Source organism: Manis javanica, chromosome 2 (assembly GCF_040802235.1).
Source record: "Manis javanica isolate MJ-LG chromosome 2, MJ_LKY, whole genome shotgun sequence".
NCBI classification, from domain to species: Eukaryota; Metazoa; Chordata; class Mammalia; order Pholidota; family Manidae; genus Manis; species Manis javanica.
The window spans coordinates 69,997,937-70,012,634 of record NC_133157.1 but is presented as its reverse complement, the minus strand read 5'-3'; the positions used below and the strand labels follow the sequence as shown (position 1 = coordinate 70,012,634).

At 39.9% G+C, this 14,698-nt stretch overlaps 1 protein-coding gene across 4 annotated transcripts in view; it reads right to left on the bottom strand.

Moving 5' to 3' along the window:
* TMC1 (transmembrane channel like 1) overlaps positions 1-14,698 on the bottom strand; it is a 118,868-nt gene that overhangs the window by 43,811 nt on the left and 60,359 nt on the right. For all 4 annotated transcript variants that reach the window (XM_073228654.1, XM_073228652.1, XM_073228653.1 and 1 more), the window contains one exon: positions 6,374-6,516. In XM_073228654.1, coding sequence (XP_073084755.1) covers positions 6,374-6,516 — 143 coding nt within the window. The remainder of the gene's footprint in view (positions 1-6,373; positions 6,517-14,698) is intronic.

Sequence of the window (14,698 nt, the reverse complement as noted above, 5' to 3'; positions counted from 1 at the left end):
CGCAGCGAAAGCAGTCTTAAGAGGAAAGTATATAGCAATCCAGGCACACTTGAAGAAGGAAGAACAATCCCAAATGAATAGTCTAACATCACAATTATCGAAACTGGAAAAAGAAGAACAAATGAGGCCTAAAGTCAGCAGAAGGAGGGACATAATAAAGATTAGAGAAGAAATAAACAAAATTGAAAAGAATAAAACAATAGCAAAAATCAATGAAACCAAGAGCTGGTTCTTTGAGAAAATAAACAAAATAGATAAGCCTCTAGCCAAACTTATTAAGAGAAAAAGACAATCAACACAAATCATCAGAATCAGATATGAGAATGGAAAAATCATGACAGACTCCATAGAAATACAAAGAATTATTAAAGACTACTATGAAAACCTATATGCCAACAAGCTGGAAAACCTAGAAGAAATGGACAACTTCCTAGAAAAATACAACCTCCCAAGACTGACCAAGGAAGAAACACAAAAGTTAAACAAACCAATTACGAGCAAAGAAATTGAAACGGTAATCAAAAAACTACCCAAGAACAAAACCCCCAGGCCGGACGGATTTACCTCGGAATTTTATCAGACACACAGAGAAGACATAATACCCATTCTCCTTAAAGTGTTCCAAAAAATAGAAGAAGAGGGAATACTCCCAATCTCATTCTATGAAGCCAACATCACCCTAATACCAAAACCAGGCAAAGACCCCACCAAAAAAGAAAATTACAGACCAATATCCCTGATGAATGTAGATGCAAAAATACTCAATAAAATATTAGCAAACAGAATTCAACAGTATATCAAAAGGATCATATACCATGACCAAGTGGGATTCATCCCAGGGATGCAAGGATGGTACAATATTCGAATATCCATCAACATCATCCACCACATCAACAAAAAGAAAGACAAAAACCACATGATCATCTCCATAGATGCTGAAAAAGCATTTGACAAAATTCACCATCCATTCATGATAAAAACTCTCAGCAAAATGGGAATAGAGGGCAAGTACCTCAACATAATAAAGGCCATATATGATAAACCCACAGCCAGCATTATACTGAACAGCGAGAAGCTGAAAGCATTTCCTCTGAGATCGGGAACCAGACAGGGATGCCCACTCTCCCCACTGTTATTTAACATAGTACTGGAGGTCCTAGCCACGGCAATCAGACAAAACAAAGAAATACAAGGAATCCAGATTGGTAAAGAAGAAGTTAAACTGTCACTATTTGCAGATGATATGCTATTGTACATAAAAAACTCTAAAGACTCCACTCCAAAACTACTAGAACTGATATCGGAATACAGCAAAGTTGCAGGATACAAAATTAACACACAGAAATCTGTAGCTTTCCTATACACTAACAATGAATCAATAGAAAGAGAAATCAGGAAAACAATTCCATTCACCATTGCATCAAAAAGAGTAAAATACCTCAGAATAAACCTAACCAAAGAAATGAAAGACTTATACTCTGAAAAGTACAAGTCACTCTTAAGAGAAATTAAAGGGGACACTAATAAATGGAAACTCAACTCATCCCATGCTCATGGCTAGGAAGAATTAATATCGTCAAAATGGCCATCCTGCCCAAAGCAATATACAGATTTGATGCAATCCCTCTCAAACTACGAGCAACATTCTTCAATGAATTGGAACAAATAATTCAAAAATTCATATGGAAACACCAAAGACCCTGAATAGCCAAAGCAATCCTGAAAAAGAAGAATAAAGTAGGGGGGATCTCACTCCCCAACTTCAAGCTCTACTACAAAGCCATAGTAATCAAGACAATTTGGTACTGGCACAAGAACAGAGCCACAGACCAGTGGAACAGATTAGAGACTCCAGAAATTAACCCAAACATATATGGTCAATTAATATTTGATAAAGGAGCCATGGACATACAATGGCAAAATGACAGTCTCTTCAACAGATGGTGCTGGCAAAACTGGACAGCTACATGTAGGAGAATGAAACTGGACCATTGTCTAACCCCATACACAAAAGTAAATTCAAAATGGATCAAAGACCTGAATGTAAGTCATGAAACCATAAAACTCTTAGAAAAAAAATAGGCAAAAACTTTTTAGACATAAACAGGAGTGACCTCTTCTTGAACATATCTCCCCGGGCAAGGAAAACAACAGCAAAAATGAGCAAGTGGGACTACATTAAGCTGAAAAGCTTCTGTACAGTGAAGGACACCATCAATAGAACAAAAAGGAACCTTACAGTATGGGAGAATATATTTAAAAATGACAGATCCGATAAAGGCTTGACGTCCAGAATATATAAAGAGCTCACATGCCTCAACAAACAAAAAACAAATAACCCAATTAAAAAATAGGCAGAGGAACTGAACAGACAGTTCTCCAAAAAAGAAATACAGATGGCCAAGAGACACATGAAAAGATGCTCCACATCACTAATTATCAGAGAAATGCAAATTTAAACTACAATGAGGTATCACCTCACACCAGTAAGGATAGCTGCCATCCAAAAGACAAACAACAACAAATGTTGGCGAGGCTGTGGAGAAAGGGAAATCCTCCTACACTGCTGGTGGGAATGTAAATTAGTTCAACCATTGTGGAAAGCAGTATGGAGGTTCATCAAGATGTTTAAAACAGACCTTCCATTTGACCCAGGAATTCCACTCCTAGGAATTTACCCTAAGAACGCAGCAATCAAGTTTGAGAAAGACAGAGGCACCCCTATGTTTATCGCAGCACTATTTACAATACCCAAGAATTGGAAGCAACCTAAATGTCCATCGATAGATGAATGGATAAAGAAGATGTGGTACATATACACAATGGAATACTACTCAGCCATAAGAAGTGGAAAAATCCAACCATTTGCAGCAACATGGATGGAGCTGGAGAGTATTATGCTCAGTGAAATAAGCCAAGTGGAGAAAGAGAAACACCAAATGATTTCACTCATCTGAGGAGTATAAGAACAAAGGAAAAACTGAAGGGACAAAACAGCAGCGGAGTTACAGAACCCAAAAATGGACCAACAGGTACCAAAGGGAAAGGAACTGGGGAGGATGGGTGGGCAGGGAGGGATAAGGAGGGGGAAGAAGAAGAGGGGTATTAAGATTAGCATGCATGGGGGGGAGGGAGAAAGGGGAGGGAGGGCTATACAACACAGAGAGGACAAGTAGTGATTCTACAACATTTTGCTAAGCTGACGGACAGTAACCGTAATGTGGTTGTTAGGGGGGACCTGATATAGGGGAGAGCATAGTAAACATAGTATTCATATAAGTGTAGATTAAAGATTAAAAAAAAAAAGAAAGAAAGAAAGAAAAGGGGATTACTCCTTGATAGGATAAAACTATTGGTAAATCAAAGATCAACGCATGCTTTAAATATCCTTAATGTTGATCACTTAAAGGGTGTCAGATGATCAGCTATGGAGGTACTCTTTTCTGATAATATTCCTTTCTCTTAATAAAAAAAAAAAAAAAAAGCAGTTCCTGTGTGCTGACCTCCAATGAGTTCTGCACAGTGGTATAGAGGGCATGTCAAAGTGTGGGCAAAGGGTCTGTTTGTTTCTATGCAGAAGATCAAGGCCTAGCTTGGATGAAAATGAACTAAGATACGATATGAGGAGGAGCTTCTGGCATCAGCACTCTCTGGAGGACTCGTGCGGGGGGATGATCATCAAAAAGCCTCCACAGGGATCTGGGCGATGCTGCGGTTGTGGCTGCATCCAGCCCACCGTCGCCTGGACTTGCCATAGGAATGAGGAGGGAGATGTCTAGGCTGGCATGTGCATACAGTGAGACAACGAATTTGACCAGATCTGTACTGTTGGAACTCAACCAGGAGTTGGGAGGGGTGCAAGTTGTAGCACTCCAAATCTTATGACTATAGACTATCTATGGTTAAAAGAACATATGGGATGTGAACAGATCCCAGAAATGGGCTGCTTTACTTTGTCTGATTTCTCTCAGACTGTTCAAGTACAGTTGGACAATATCCATCATATCATAGACTAATTTTCACAAATGCCTAGGGTACCTAAATGGTTTTCTTGGCTTCACTGGAGATGGATGGTAATTATAGATTTGCTTTGTTTATGTGAGCGCAATTATATGTGAGCGCAAATTAGCTGGTAGTTTAAAATCTATACATGCTTAAGGTACTCTACAAGAAGATATGTCAAAGAAATAATCAATCCTCCCATGTTTTCTTCCATATGCTACCTCTATAGCTTTTCTTCTTCCTTCCTAATTACAACCCTTAAATAGAATTCGTGCCTCATATTGAATTTACCGAGTATCATAATTCCTCCAGGTGGTAAAGATACCTCGAGACAAGTGCTGGGCATAGAAGCAACAGGGCATAAATCTGCAAAGAAGTAAAAAGCTAACCTTTTCAAACAATATGGCTTCTCTCTCACTTACCAACTTTACATTTCCCTGTATGGCCCCGGAAGATGACTGGTTAGCCAGAGACGGGTAAGATTCTTCAAGGGAGGAACAACCTAAGACAGGCACAGTCGCAGGGGGGCCATCAGGTGAGAAATTGGGGATCAACACAGGTGAGGCTCAGAACGTCACCCCCCTGCTTTGAGAGAAATCTTCTGCATCCGTGGATGTTTTTCTGCCCTTGTCTAGCTTGGATTAATACTTAGTCCATAGGCACACACCTGATCATCTACATTTGTCCTCTTATAGCACTAAACTGTTTTCTACCTTTATCTTGCATCTACCTACCACTTCAGCATTTTATTAAAAATAAAAATAATAATAATAATAAAGGGAGAAATGTGGGATCCACATATAAATCAAGTATAAAAACCAAATGAATATTCATATTTGACCTGATTGTTTATAGTTCATAATGCGTGATCAAAACTGAAAGTTTCTGTGATGAATGCCCTTGTACTGTTCACCATGTAAGAATTTATTCACTATGTAAGAATTTGTTCTCCATGTAAAAACTTGTTTGTTATGCTTCAGAAGATTGGAGACTGACGAGAATTAGGCTTGAGATGGATTAATGATTGTACATTGAGCATAACCCCCCTATACAGAATTTTATTGTTGTTAACAACCATTTGATCAATAAATATGAGAGATACCCTCTCAAAAAATAAAATAAAATAAAATAAAAATAAAAATAAAAATAATAATAATAATAAAGGGAAAAATGTGGGATCCACATATAAATCAAGTATAAAAATCAAACGAATATTCATATTTGACCTGATTGTTTATAGTTCATAATGCGTGATCAGAACCGAAAGTTTCTGTGATGACTGTCCTTGTACTGTTCACCATGTAAGAACTTATTCACTATGTAAGAATTCATTCACCATGTAAGAACTTGTTCGTTATGCTTCAGAAGATTGGAGACTGACGAGAACTAGGCTTGAGATGGATTAACGATTGCGCATTGAGCATTGACCCCCCTATACTGGATTTTATTGTTGTTAACAACCATTTGATCAATAAATATGAGAGATGCCCTCTCAAAAAAAAAAAAAAACATGCCACAGATGGTTCCTGAGAGCTACAGCTCCGGGTGATGTGGGCCTTCAGGCAGAGGTCCTTCCCTGAAATGAGGCAGAAGGCGACTTCACCTTGTGTATTGCCAAATAAAAGGGTTAGAACGTTAATTGAGGTGTTGCAACTCCTCTTAAACTAGTTCAGAGAATTGGCTAACAGGTAGATTATTCACAGTGCCAAGTGATTGTGCCAGGTTTCTGAAGTATCTTTAATCAGGTTTTACAAATACATTTCAGGCAGGGGGAATAGGAACTGCTATTTCATCCGTTTCCCAATGAAATTCTTCTCCATGCACTAACAAATGCCTTTTTAAGACAGAACATCATCATACAGTTTATTGTGACAATCTCACTGGGGTCAGTCGTTTTTGCTGTTTTAACAGCTGAAAATTTTTGGATGAGTGACTCTTCTGTTGTTCTGTTAAATGAACAGAGAACAACAGATTCTGCCTATTGAGCTGATTCTGCAAGTCACAAACCTCTCTGCATGCAAAAAGAGGGGTCAGCAGCTGTTTCCCTGCCTTGTTTGTAACACTGATTCACACTTCAGTGTACAAGAAGGCACATTTTAAAAACAAATGCTTAAATACAGAATAGGCATGCAACTGCCAGTGCCGCCCAGTGAGATGACCCTAAGGCCTGCCCTTGCATTCAGCCCTTCGGTTTGGGGAATGTCATAGTCTGACATGAGTGTCACTATCAAAACTACATTTTATGTCTTATGGACTCTGCAACCTCTAGAAACAGAATATATATATATATATATATACATCCAACTCTCAAATTAAGTCTATCTGATTCCAGAAATCATTGCTTGCTTCCCAAGAAACAAGTGAAACTTACGCTTTAAGGACAACCAGAAAGCTGTATCCAATGCACATGATCCCCACTAGAAAATAGGAGAGCGGCAGCCTGAAATTCATCCATCCAATTGTTCGTTTATTGTCGTAATAGCCATAAAAGAGGACCGAGTATTGCGCCAAGCCCTAAAATCCGACAACAAAGCCACTTAGCAGATGCTGTGAGGAGCAACTCAAAAAAAAAAAAATCAACTCTTAAGAGGAACGACAAAATGACATTAATTTTCAGACTTGGGAGATGGCTCTGACATGAGCTCTATTGTTTGGCTTTATGGAGTGAACGTTTCAGCTGCCACATTGATTGGCAGCCTCTCAGTTTACTCGAAATTCAGGGACTTCTAAACAGACCAAATTTTTACCCAAATCCAGGCCTGCTCAGCTGTGCAACCATTACTGTAAAATGCCCATTGACTGAAACATCAAAACACAATTCATTGTGCCATTAAATTGATCATTTTAAGGGCTGGCTTAGTATTGGGGGGAGGATCTGAAATGTGCTTCCTCAAAGTGTTATGGCAGGTTTCCATTTCCAGACACCTGAGCCACAATGAGATAGGTTCTCCTTAAGCCACAGAGGCCGTGTCTCAGCTCACACTTAGCAAAAGCAAGGAGTATGTTTATTTGTGTAATTAAGTGCTTTTTCCTAAAAATGATCTGCCAGGGTTGGAATCACCATCTTCCAAAGTCACCTGGGTAACCCTTCTTTATATACAGAACATTGGCATATTCTGCATCCTTAATAACGGTCTTCATTTTTCTCTCTTTCTCCAGCTCACTGTTTTCACTGTCAATTGTGAAGCCTTGTTTCTGTATTATCCACATCCCCAGCTCCTCTCTGACTTCATCTCTCCAGCAATAACTTAAAATGACTATGCTTTGGGAAGGAAAAGGACAGTAACTTGTCAACATGAGGTTTCCTCTTGAGATCAGGTGAGTCACTCTTGAACCTTAGAAAATCCAACTGGCTGTGCTTAACATCATTTACACTGAGCCAGGGACTTTGAAGCCCACTACTAAAGAAGGCAGGAGAAAAAGTAGGAGGGAGTGAAGGGTGGAAGAGAAACAGGAAAAAATACCCTGGATGCTAATTCCAAGAGGCGGAATTAAGGGAAGTAATTTAGGAAATTGCCTGAAACAAAGATTGTGCGTAGCTCAAATCAGAGGTCAACAGATAGGTAAAAAAAACTACTGCTTTAAAAATTTCAGCAAATTTATGTTCTAATACTGTGCAAGAATTACCAGGAAAAAAGTCTCTGGAAAACCTCTGAAGAACTCACAGACTTAAGCAGGTTCAGAATGGGATGGGAGGGGGAGAGGTAAAAGCCAAAGTGCTTCCCTGTACCACACCTGCCTGTATCTGTATTTTTTAGCTCAAGAATAAAAAAAAAAGCCAACCCACAAGAAAATCAATGTCTAAACAACTAGCAGAAACCTCAAATAGAGGAAGCAAGTGGGATACCTCATGTCCAAGAAAAGAAACCAAGTGGATGGACTGGCCAACTGCCCAAGACCCAGAAATCACCCCAGGAGAATAATCATTGGCAGGATTTCCCTGAACCCAGTTCAATGACATCTTCTTGTTTCACATTCATCCAGTTAAGGTCTCTGCTTCCTCTCAGCTATTTTAAATCCAATCTCCTTCTACCAACCTTCAGACTGGCCTTCCTGTCCTGGCAATAATAAAAATAGAACCTGGTAAGTACAGGCCCCTTCTGTGGTTCAAAGATTTCCTGAACTGTTTTTTTTTTTTCCCCCACAACAGTTGTCATTCTCCAAACTCCTGTATTTTCCTGCAACCTATCCTTACCTCGTGTCTTTGCCACCGTCCTGACACTTGGTAATAATAGTTGCAATAAAAATGTCAAACATAAATTTTATTGAGCATTTAGTATTTATGGAACATCTTACTTCCTTTCACAGGATTCTCACAGGAAGTTGATACTGTTGTAACAATTGTTTTCCCTCACTCTTGATGTCACCTTCAATGAGCAAAAGACTCAAAAATGGAACATTCCCAGATGCTGTCCACTGCCTCCTACTGGCCAAGTGGGGAGAAACTAATCGACAGTCCAGCATGGATGAAGAAATAGGAACCATGTGGCCACCTCAATTCCTCTTCCTGAGAGAGAACACATTGTGCCCCACCCCTGCAAGGGGATCCCAGTCCTGGTTTAGGGCTGCTGGGTAGAAACTTGCCCATAAAAAGATGCCACATTCTTTAATATCATCTTTAACAGCATTAAAGGTGACATGTTGACCTCCATCTGTCCAGCCCTTTGTCTTATTTCTAGTTATCTCACAACCTGATTAGACAAGGTAGGGGGTATTATATACCATGATCCCCACCCCAGCCCAATAAAGACTGAGTAGCTATTAGCCCTGTATCTCTGAGCTTTAAAGAGGTTAGGTAAGTTGCCCACATTTACATAGCTAGTAAGTGACAGAGTCTGAGCTTAAACTGGGTCTCTCCAATTTAAATCCATATACTTAACTACTGTGCAGTACTATTTCTTGGAATACTTTCTTTGCCTACCAGGCCTTGTATCATGCTAATACCATACCTTCCTGGTAAAACAAAGACACCAGGGACCCTGCCAACCCAGCAGGGCCTTTTGACCTACGCCGGATTGTTTGTAGGTCATGGATTGGTCCACTGTGGTGCCAGGACCTTTTGGAAAAGACCTAGCCACCCCTTTTGAAAAGATTTCAAAAGGGCCTCATCTCCATAGACATAAACATTACAACCTGATATCTTTTTCTAATTAGTAATGGCAATATTGGAATTAAAAGACACCTCCAAAATAACATGAAAGGAGAAAGCAGATCTACAACAAGCACCTGGTGAGCTTGTTAGGTCAGTACAATAGCGACTGGCACAGCTAGCTCATCTGGTGTACGTACCACTCAACACATGTTCAATGACTGGCACTGCATAAATATTAGATCATGACCAAAGCAGGTAAGGGTCCTTATTTTGGAATCCTGATTATTTCACAAGTGTTTTTTTCAGTATCCCTATCATTCTGTATGCCATCAAGCATGTAAATGAAAGAGGTACTATTGAAGACCATAATTTTAAAAAGCTTTATCCAATCCATCTCAGTAGCATATTGAAGGGTGGCTTTAAACACCCCTCCTCTTCCATCCAGTGGGCCCACCATACTCCACACATCTTTCCCTTCCCCTTAAAACTCCAACGGCAGACATCTGGAAGTGACTAAAATAGTAATGACTCCAAGTCTGGCCAAGGTTCTATTTGGTTTCCATGTCAGCATGCACGGCTTTCCCTGTGGGAGCGCTCTCCCACCCCAAAATCTGTGACAGAGAAGCCACAGTCAGAGCCAAGTTTCAAATGAGCACGGAAAATTGCTGTCCAGCTCTGGACTCCAAGCTCGTGCATTGTCTATTAAGACTAATTTCTGTTCAAATGCTGCAGCTGGTCTAGTCCACAGTCACTGATACACTTCCACAAGAAAGAGAATGTGTCACTGATGTTGCTAGAAATCAACATGTGTTACTTAACTTTTACTGAGAACTTACTATTTGCTATATACTATATATAGATGGAGTAGGAGACTGGATTACAGTGACCCCTAAAAAAGTTATGCACACAAAATGTCCCTTTCATAAGTATCTGTCACCTGAAATTATACTAGAACTCCATCCCCTTGGTGTTTACCATGACTACAAATAAATACTCACCGTGAAAGACACATCTATCCCGAGGATGGTAAATGAATTTCATCACCCTTAGCAACTGTTTAATTTGTAGTAACTGTCAGATCATTATTTTGGGGGGAAAAATCATGAAGTCAAAACTGGTGGGAAAGGAAGATATAATTTCTGAACCAGACCTCCTGAAAGTATGTGAAGGGGAAGTGCACCACACCAGCAGAGGTATATTTCTACTTTTCTCTGAGCTGTTATCAGTCATTTATACCTTAGTGTTAAAGAAAGCTTCAAGTGGGGATGAAAGATAGGCAATGACATCATTTTGTATGTGATAGAGTAGAACACAGGAGAGAAGCAATGTGTGAGAATTCTAAAAACACCCAAAACAAACCTCAACCAAGTTCACAAGAACAGCAGCCAGTCTGACACTTAAGGGGTAGCTGCTGAGACCCAGCCCAGGGCCACCCTCCTCTCCAGCCTGGCCAAGCTCCTGCCTAATGCTCTGCTTACTTCTGAGTTTCCTTTCCTCTTTCTACAGCCCAGATTTGAGTTAGAAGACTGACACTATATGGCTCTTAGCTAGAAAGCATATAGATTACAAAGAGAAAGCAGGACTGAGCCTTAGCAGTTCTAATTTTCAGTAGTGGGAATGAACTTCTGCCTATCTACAGGAGCAGAGACAGTGAGCTCTGGCCCCCAAAGAGCTGTAAGTGAACAGTTTCTTTTGATGCCCACCCATACGTCAGTGTCTTTGTGCCTCTGCCTCCTTCCCACACAGTTGGCATGCTGGTGTTCCATGCCCCTTTCTGGTTGCTGGATACCATGCCCTCATCAGGGTGCCCTCTTCCTGTTTTATTGTCCCTCCAAGAATGGGCATTTTCATGAGTGAAGTACCCAGAGTAGGCATTTAAAGAAACATTTATTAAAGATCTATGATGTGCCAGGCATTGTGCTAACACTTTATGCACACAGTCTCACTTATATTTTTTATTTTACCAGGCTGCTAGGTAGGTATGAATGCTATTTTACACCTGACGATTAAGAGGTTCAGAGTGGTGTCTAATATCTCACAGGTAGCATGTGGCAGGATTCAAACCCAGGTCTGTCTAAATGCCATTGCTAAGTTCTTTTCATTAGGCTACACTGCATTTTTAACTGTGCTGACTTCTGTAAAAAGCACTTCCATTTGTCTTTTGTATCATGGTCCACAACGGACTCTAGGGGTGTGAATTCTAGATCTTACACCCAATGCCTGTTACACATCTCAGTCCACTTGGACGTCCCACAGGAACCTTGAACTCATTACATTTAACAAGTTCCCTCAAACCAGCGTTTACCTCTTATCACAAGGAATGACACCACCAACCTACCTTGTCACCCCAGCCAGATTCATTATCTTCCAATTTTCACCCATAAGCCACATGCAGTCCTTCTTAAGGTCCGTAGTCTCTGCCTCATCATCACATGCAAGACTGGTCCCTTCTCTGTACACCACTGCCATTTAGAGGCCTCTCCACCTCTAGCTCACACTAAATCCAACCAAGCCCATATACCATATTCACACAGAATCTTCTAAAGAGTAACAGGCCATGTTTTCATCCTGTTTTGAAACTCTTTGTGCTCTCCATTGCCTGCAGGATAAAACCTGTATCTTTAGCATAATGAAGGAAACTGTCTTCACTGATGAGGCCCTTTTTGTTTGGCATACTCATCTTTTACTACTTGGCTCTCTCCCTAAATACCAGCTTTGCTGAATCTTCATGGGTATTGAGTGCATAGCACCATTTAGTGCCTCCATGTTTGTGTGCATACTGATCCATCTGCTTGGAATTCTGTTTCCAGTTATCCTCCCCATCTGAGAGCCTAGTCTATTCCTACTCTTCCTTTAAAACCAGTGCTAAATAACTCTGTGAAGCCTTTGCTGACCCCTAGACTAGAACCAGTTGTTATGGGGAAGCAAATGATCCTTTCTTCAGGTGTGCAGAATTCCACTGGAAGGACTACTTACTCCCCAGCCTCCTCCATCCCTCTACTCACTGCATCTCAGAGGAGGTACAGCGACTTCCTGGACCAGTGAAGCTGGGATGAACTGGGCTTGCCTAGCCCACATATAACTAACTGTCTTCCTTTAGGAAATAAGCTGATCCAGTGTAAGTTGGACTAATTTGGAGCATGCTAGGAAGGCCATTTTACTAAGAATCCCAGATTTGTCCTCTAATTTGGCCTCTATTAGTAATGAATTGGACTTTTGGCACCCAGCTGCCTCTCTTTTCAAAAATTATTCAGAATTCAAATAGAGTGACTCCAATAAACTCCAACACTGAACCCCCTCCATCATGCCTCCATGCACCTAGGACATGTATCTGTTAGCCTCAGATTCACATTGTATGGCAATTCTTTATTTGTATATCCAATTAGACTATGAGGTCCCTGTGGGCAGGGAATATATATCAGTTATCTTTGTATTTCCAGCATCTCACATTCAATTTATGTTTGTGGAATGACTAAACAAAGAGAGAAATTGCTTCTGGTTGTCAGCAATCCTCAATCAGATTAAGCTCCTTCAAACTATCAATCTAAGCCACCCTTTTCTACTTTCCTGCTCTCTACTACCCATTTTAATAAAATAGAGTAAATCATTCAAGACAGTGACATGACAATAACAATCTTACATTGGGATTTAATGAATCAAAATACCAAGAAAATACCTGAGAGAAACTAAAGCTGTCAAACTTCAATTTTTTCTACTGTGTAATTGCCGAAAACTCTTTCAAAATGAGGCAATCTCAGTGCTATAAAATAAACTGCTATGTATGATTTCTTCTCACATTTAAAAAGTGGTCTTTTGTTTCACAATGTGGAGATTTAACAACACGATAGTATGGGGTTTTGCTGTTCAATTGACTTCTGGACTTGTAAATCTGCCTACTAGTTCCTTAAAGTCATGCAAAATGAAATGCTATAAATTCATACATGAAAAGAGATGTATGTGGTTATCCACACCCAGTTTGTACTGGGTATTATCTTAATATCACCTATTTAAAAAAGAGTTTTTGAACAAATAAAAAATTTTTAATGTAGATAAAATATGGAAACTACTTGGGAAAAATGAATTGAGCTGAGAAAATTTCAGCCCCATATGAGCAGCATATACTTTATTTCAAATATTTAAGATTAATGAGCATAATTAATATCAAGTACAATTTATGAGCAGATAATATCTATTGGACAGATACGATACTGGAACATAGGCTACAGCATTTACTGAATTGTTTAAATGCTTGTAAATTTAAATAATCTGCCACAATAGATGTATTAATCTCATAATTTGATGCAATTTGTACTACAGAAAATAATTCAATAGGTTGTGAGGTTCTAATCTAACTCAGTTGCTCAGCCTTTAATCTATTAGGTTGGCAGCCAATAGTTAGACGTCAGCAAATCCTACCAGATAAACTGAGCTCTTCCAAACAATCTTAATCTCTCACCTGAATATATTGATAGACTCTTCCATGGCCTCCTCACAGTCATCTTGGCCTTCTATGATCTGTTGACCTTTATAAAATCCAAGTTCAGTAATACTGCTATTCGCTTGCCACTCAAATTACCTTCAATTGCTCTAAGAAACATGAATTATCGGGCCTAGATACTAGGTGGTCCTGCATGTTTTGATGCCATTCCTTGTCTCCATGCCATCTGCCCTGATGCCCCTTCATGCTCTGAGCTCTGGTTCCACTAGCCTCCATTTGGTCCCTTGAGTGAGGCAATCCTGTCCCACCACAGGGCCTTTGCCATGCTGCTCTCACTACCTAGAATGCCTCTCCTTTTCTCCAACTGGGAGCTGTGCTGACTCTTCAGAGCACAATTCTACTACTACTTTCTCAGAAAAACATTAATTATCTACCTCCCTTTCTTAGGCCCTACGCCAGGTCAGGTCCCCTGCCATATGATCTCTTAATACTGTTTAGCTTTCTTTCATCACATTTGGCATGGTTGCAACTACATGTATATTGTGATTATTTGATTCCTAGGGTGGAGACTTTTTTGTTTCATTTTTTTTTAACCTTTGCTTGTGGCCTGGTACACTACTTGGCACCTGGCCAGTGCTCCATACAAGTTTATTGAATTCATCAAAAGAAAACTTGTTTCTGTGATCACATTCCAGAAAGGGATGCTTTTTTCATGTTCTAAGCATGGTATCAGGATCATAGGCATGCCAAATTTTTGTGTAAAGAAAGCTCATCTTTGGTTCGGCAAGGGGCAGCTTGAGGAAGATACTGAAAACTAGAAGTTGTTGCTGAAGTGAAGAAAGCACTGATAGAAATGCAGACCCTGAGGAATCAGTTTCCAAGCTTAGGAGAACAAAAGAGTACCTAGAAAGCTAAAAGCAGACCCAGGGTTCTCTCCTATCACAAGCCATAGATGTGCCATAAACAAGTCCAGGAGTGGCAGGTTAAGGAACCTATGAAAAAACAAGAAAAAGAGACCTAAAATAATTCACTCTCTCAAAAGGGCTCCCTGAAGAACCCTTGTGCACTGCTGGTGGGACTGTAATTGGTGCAGCCGCTATGGAAAACAGTATGGAGGAATCCCCAAAAAAAGTAAAAATAGAACTATCATATAATCCAGCAATTTC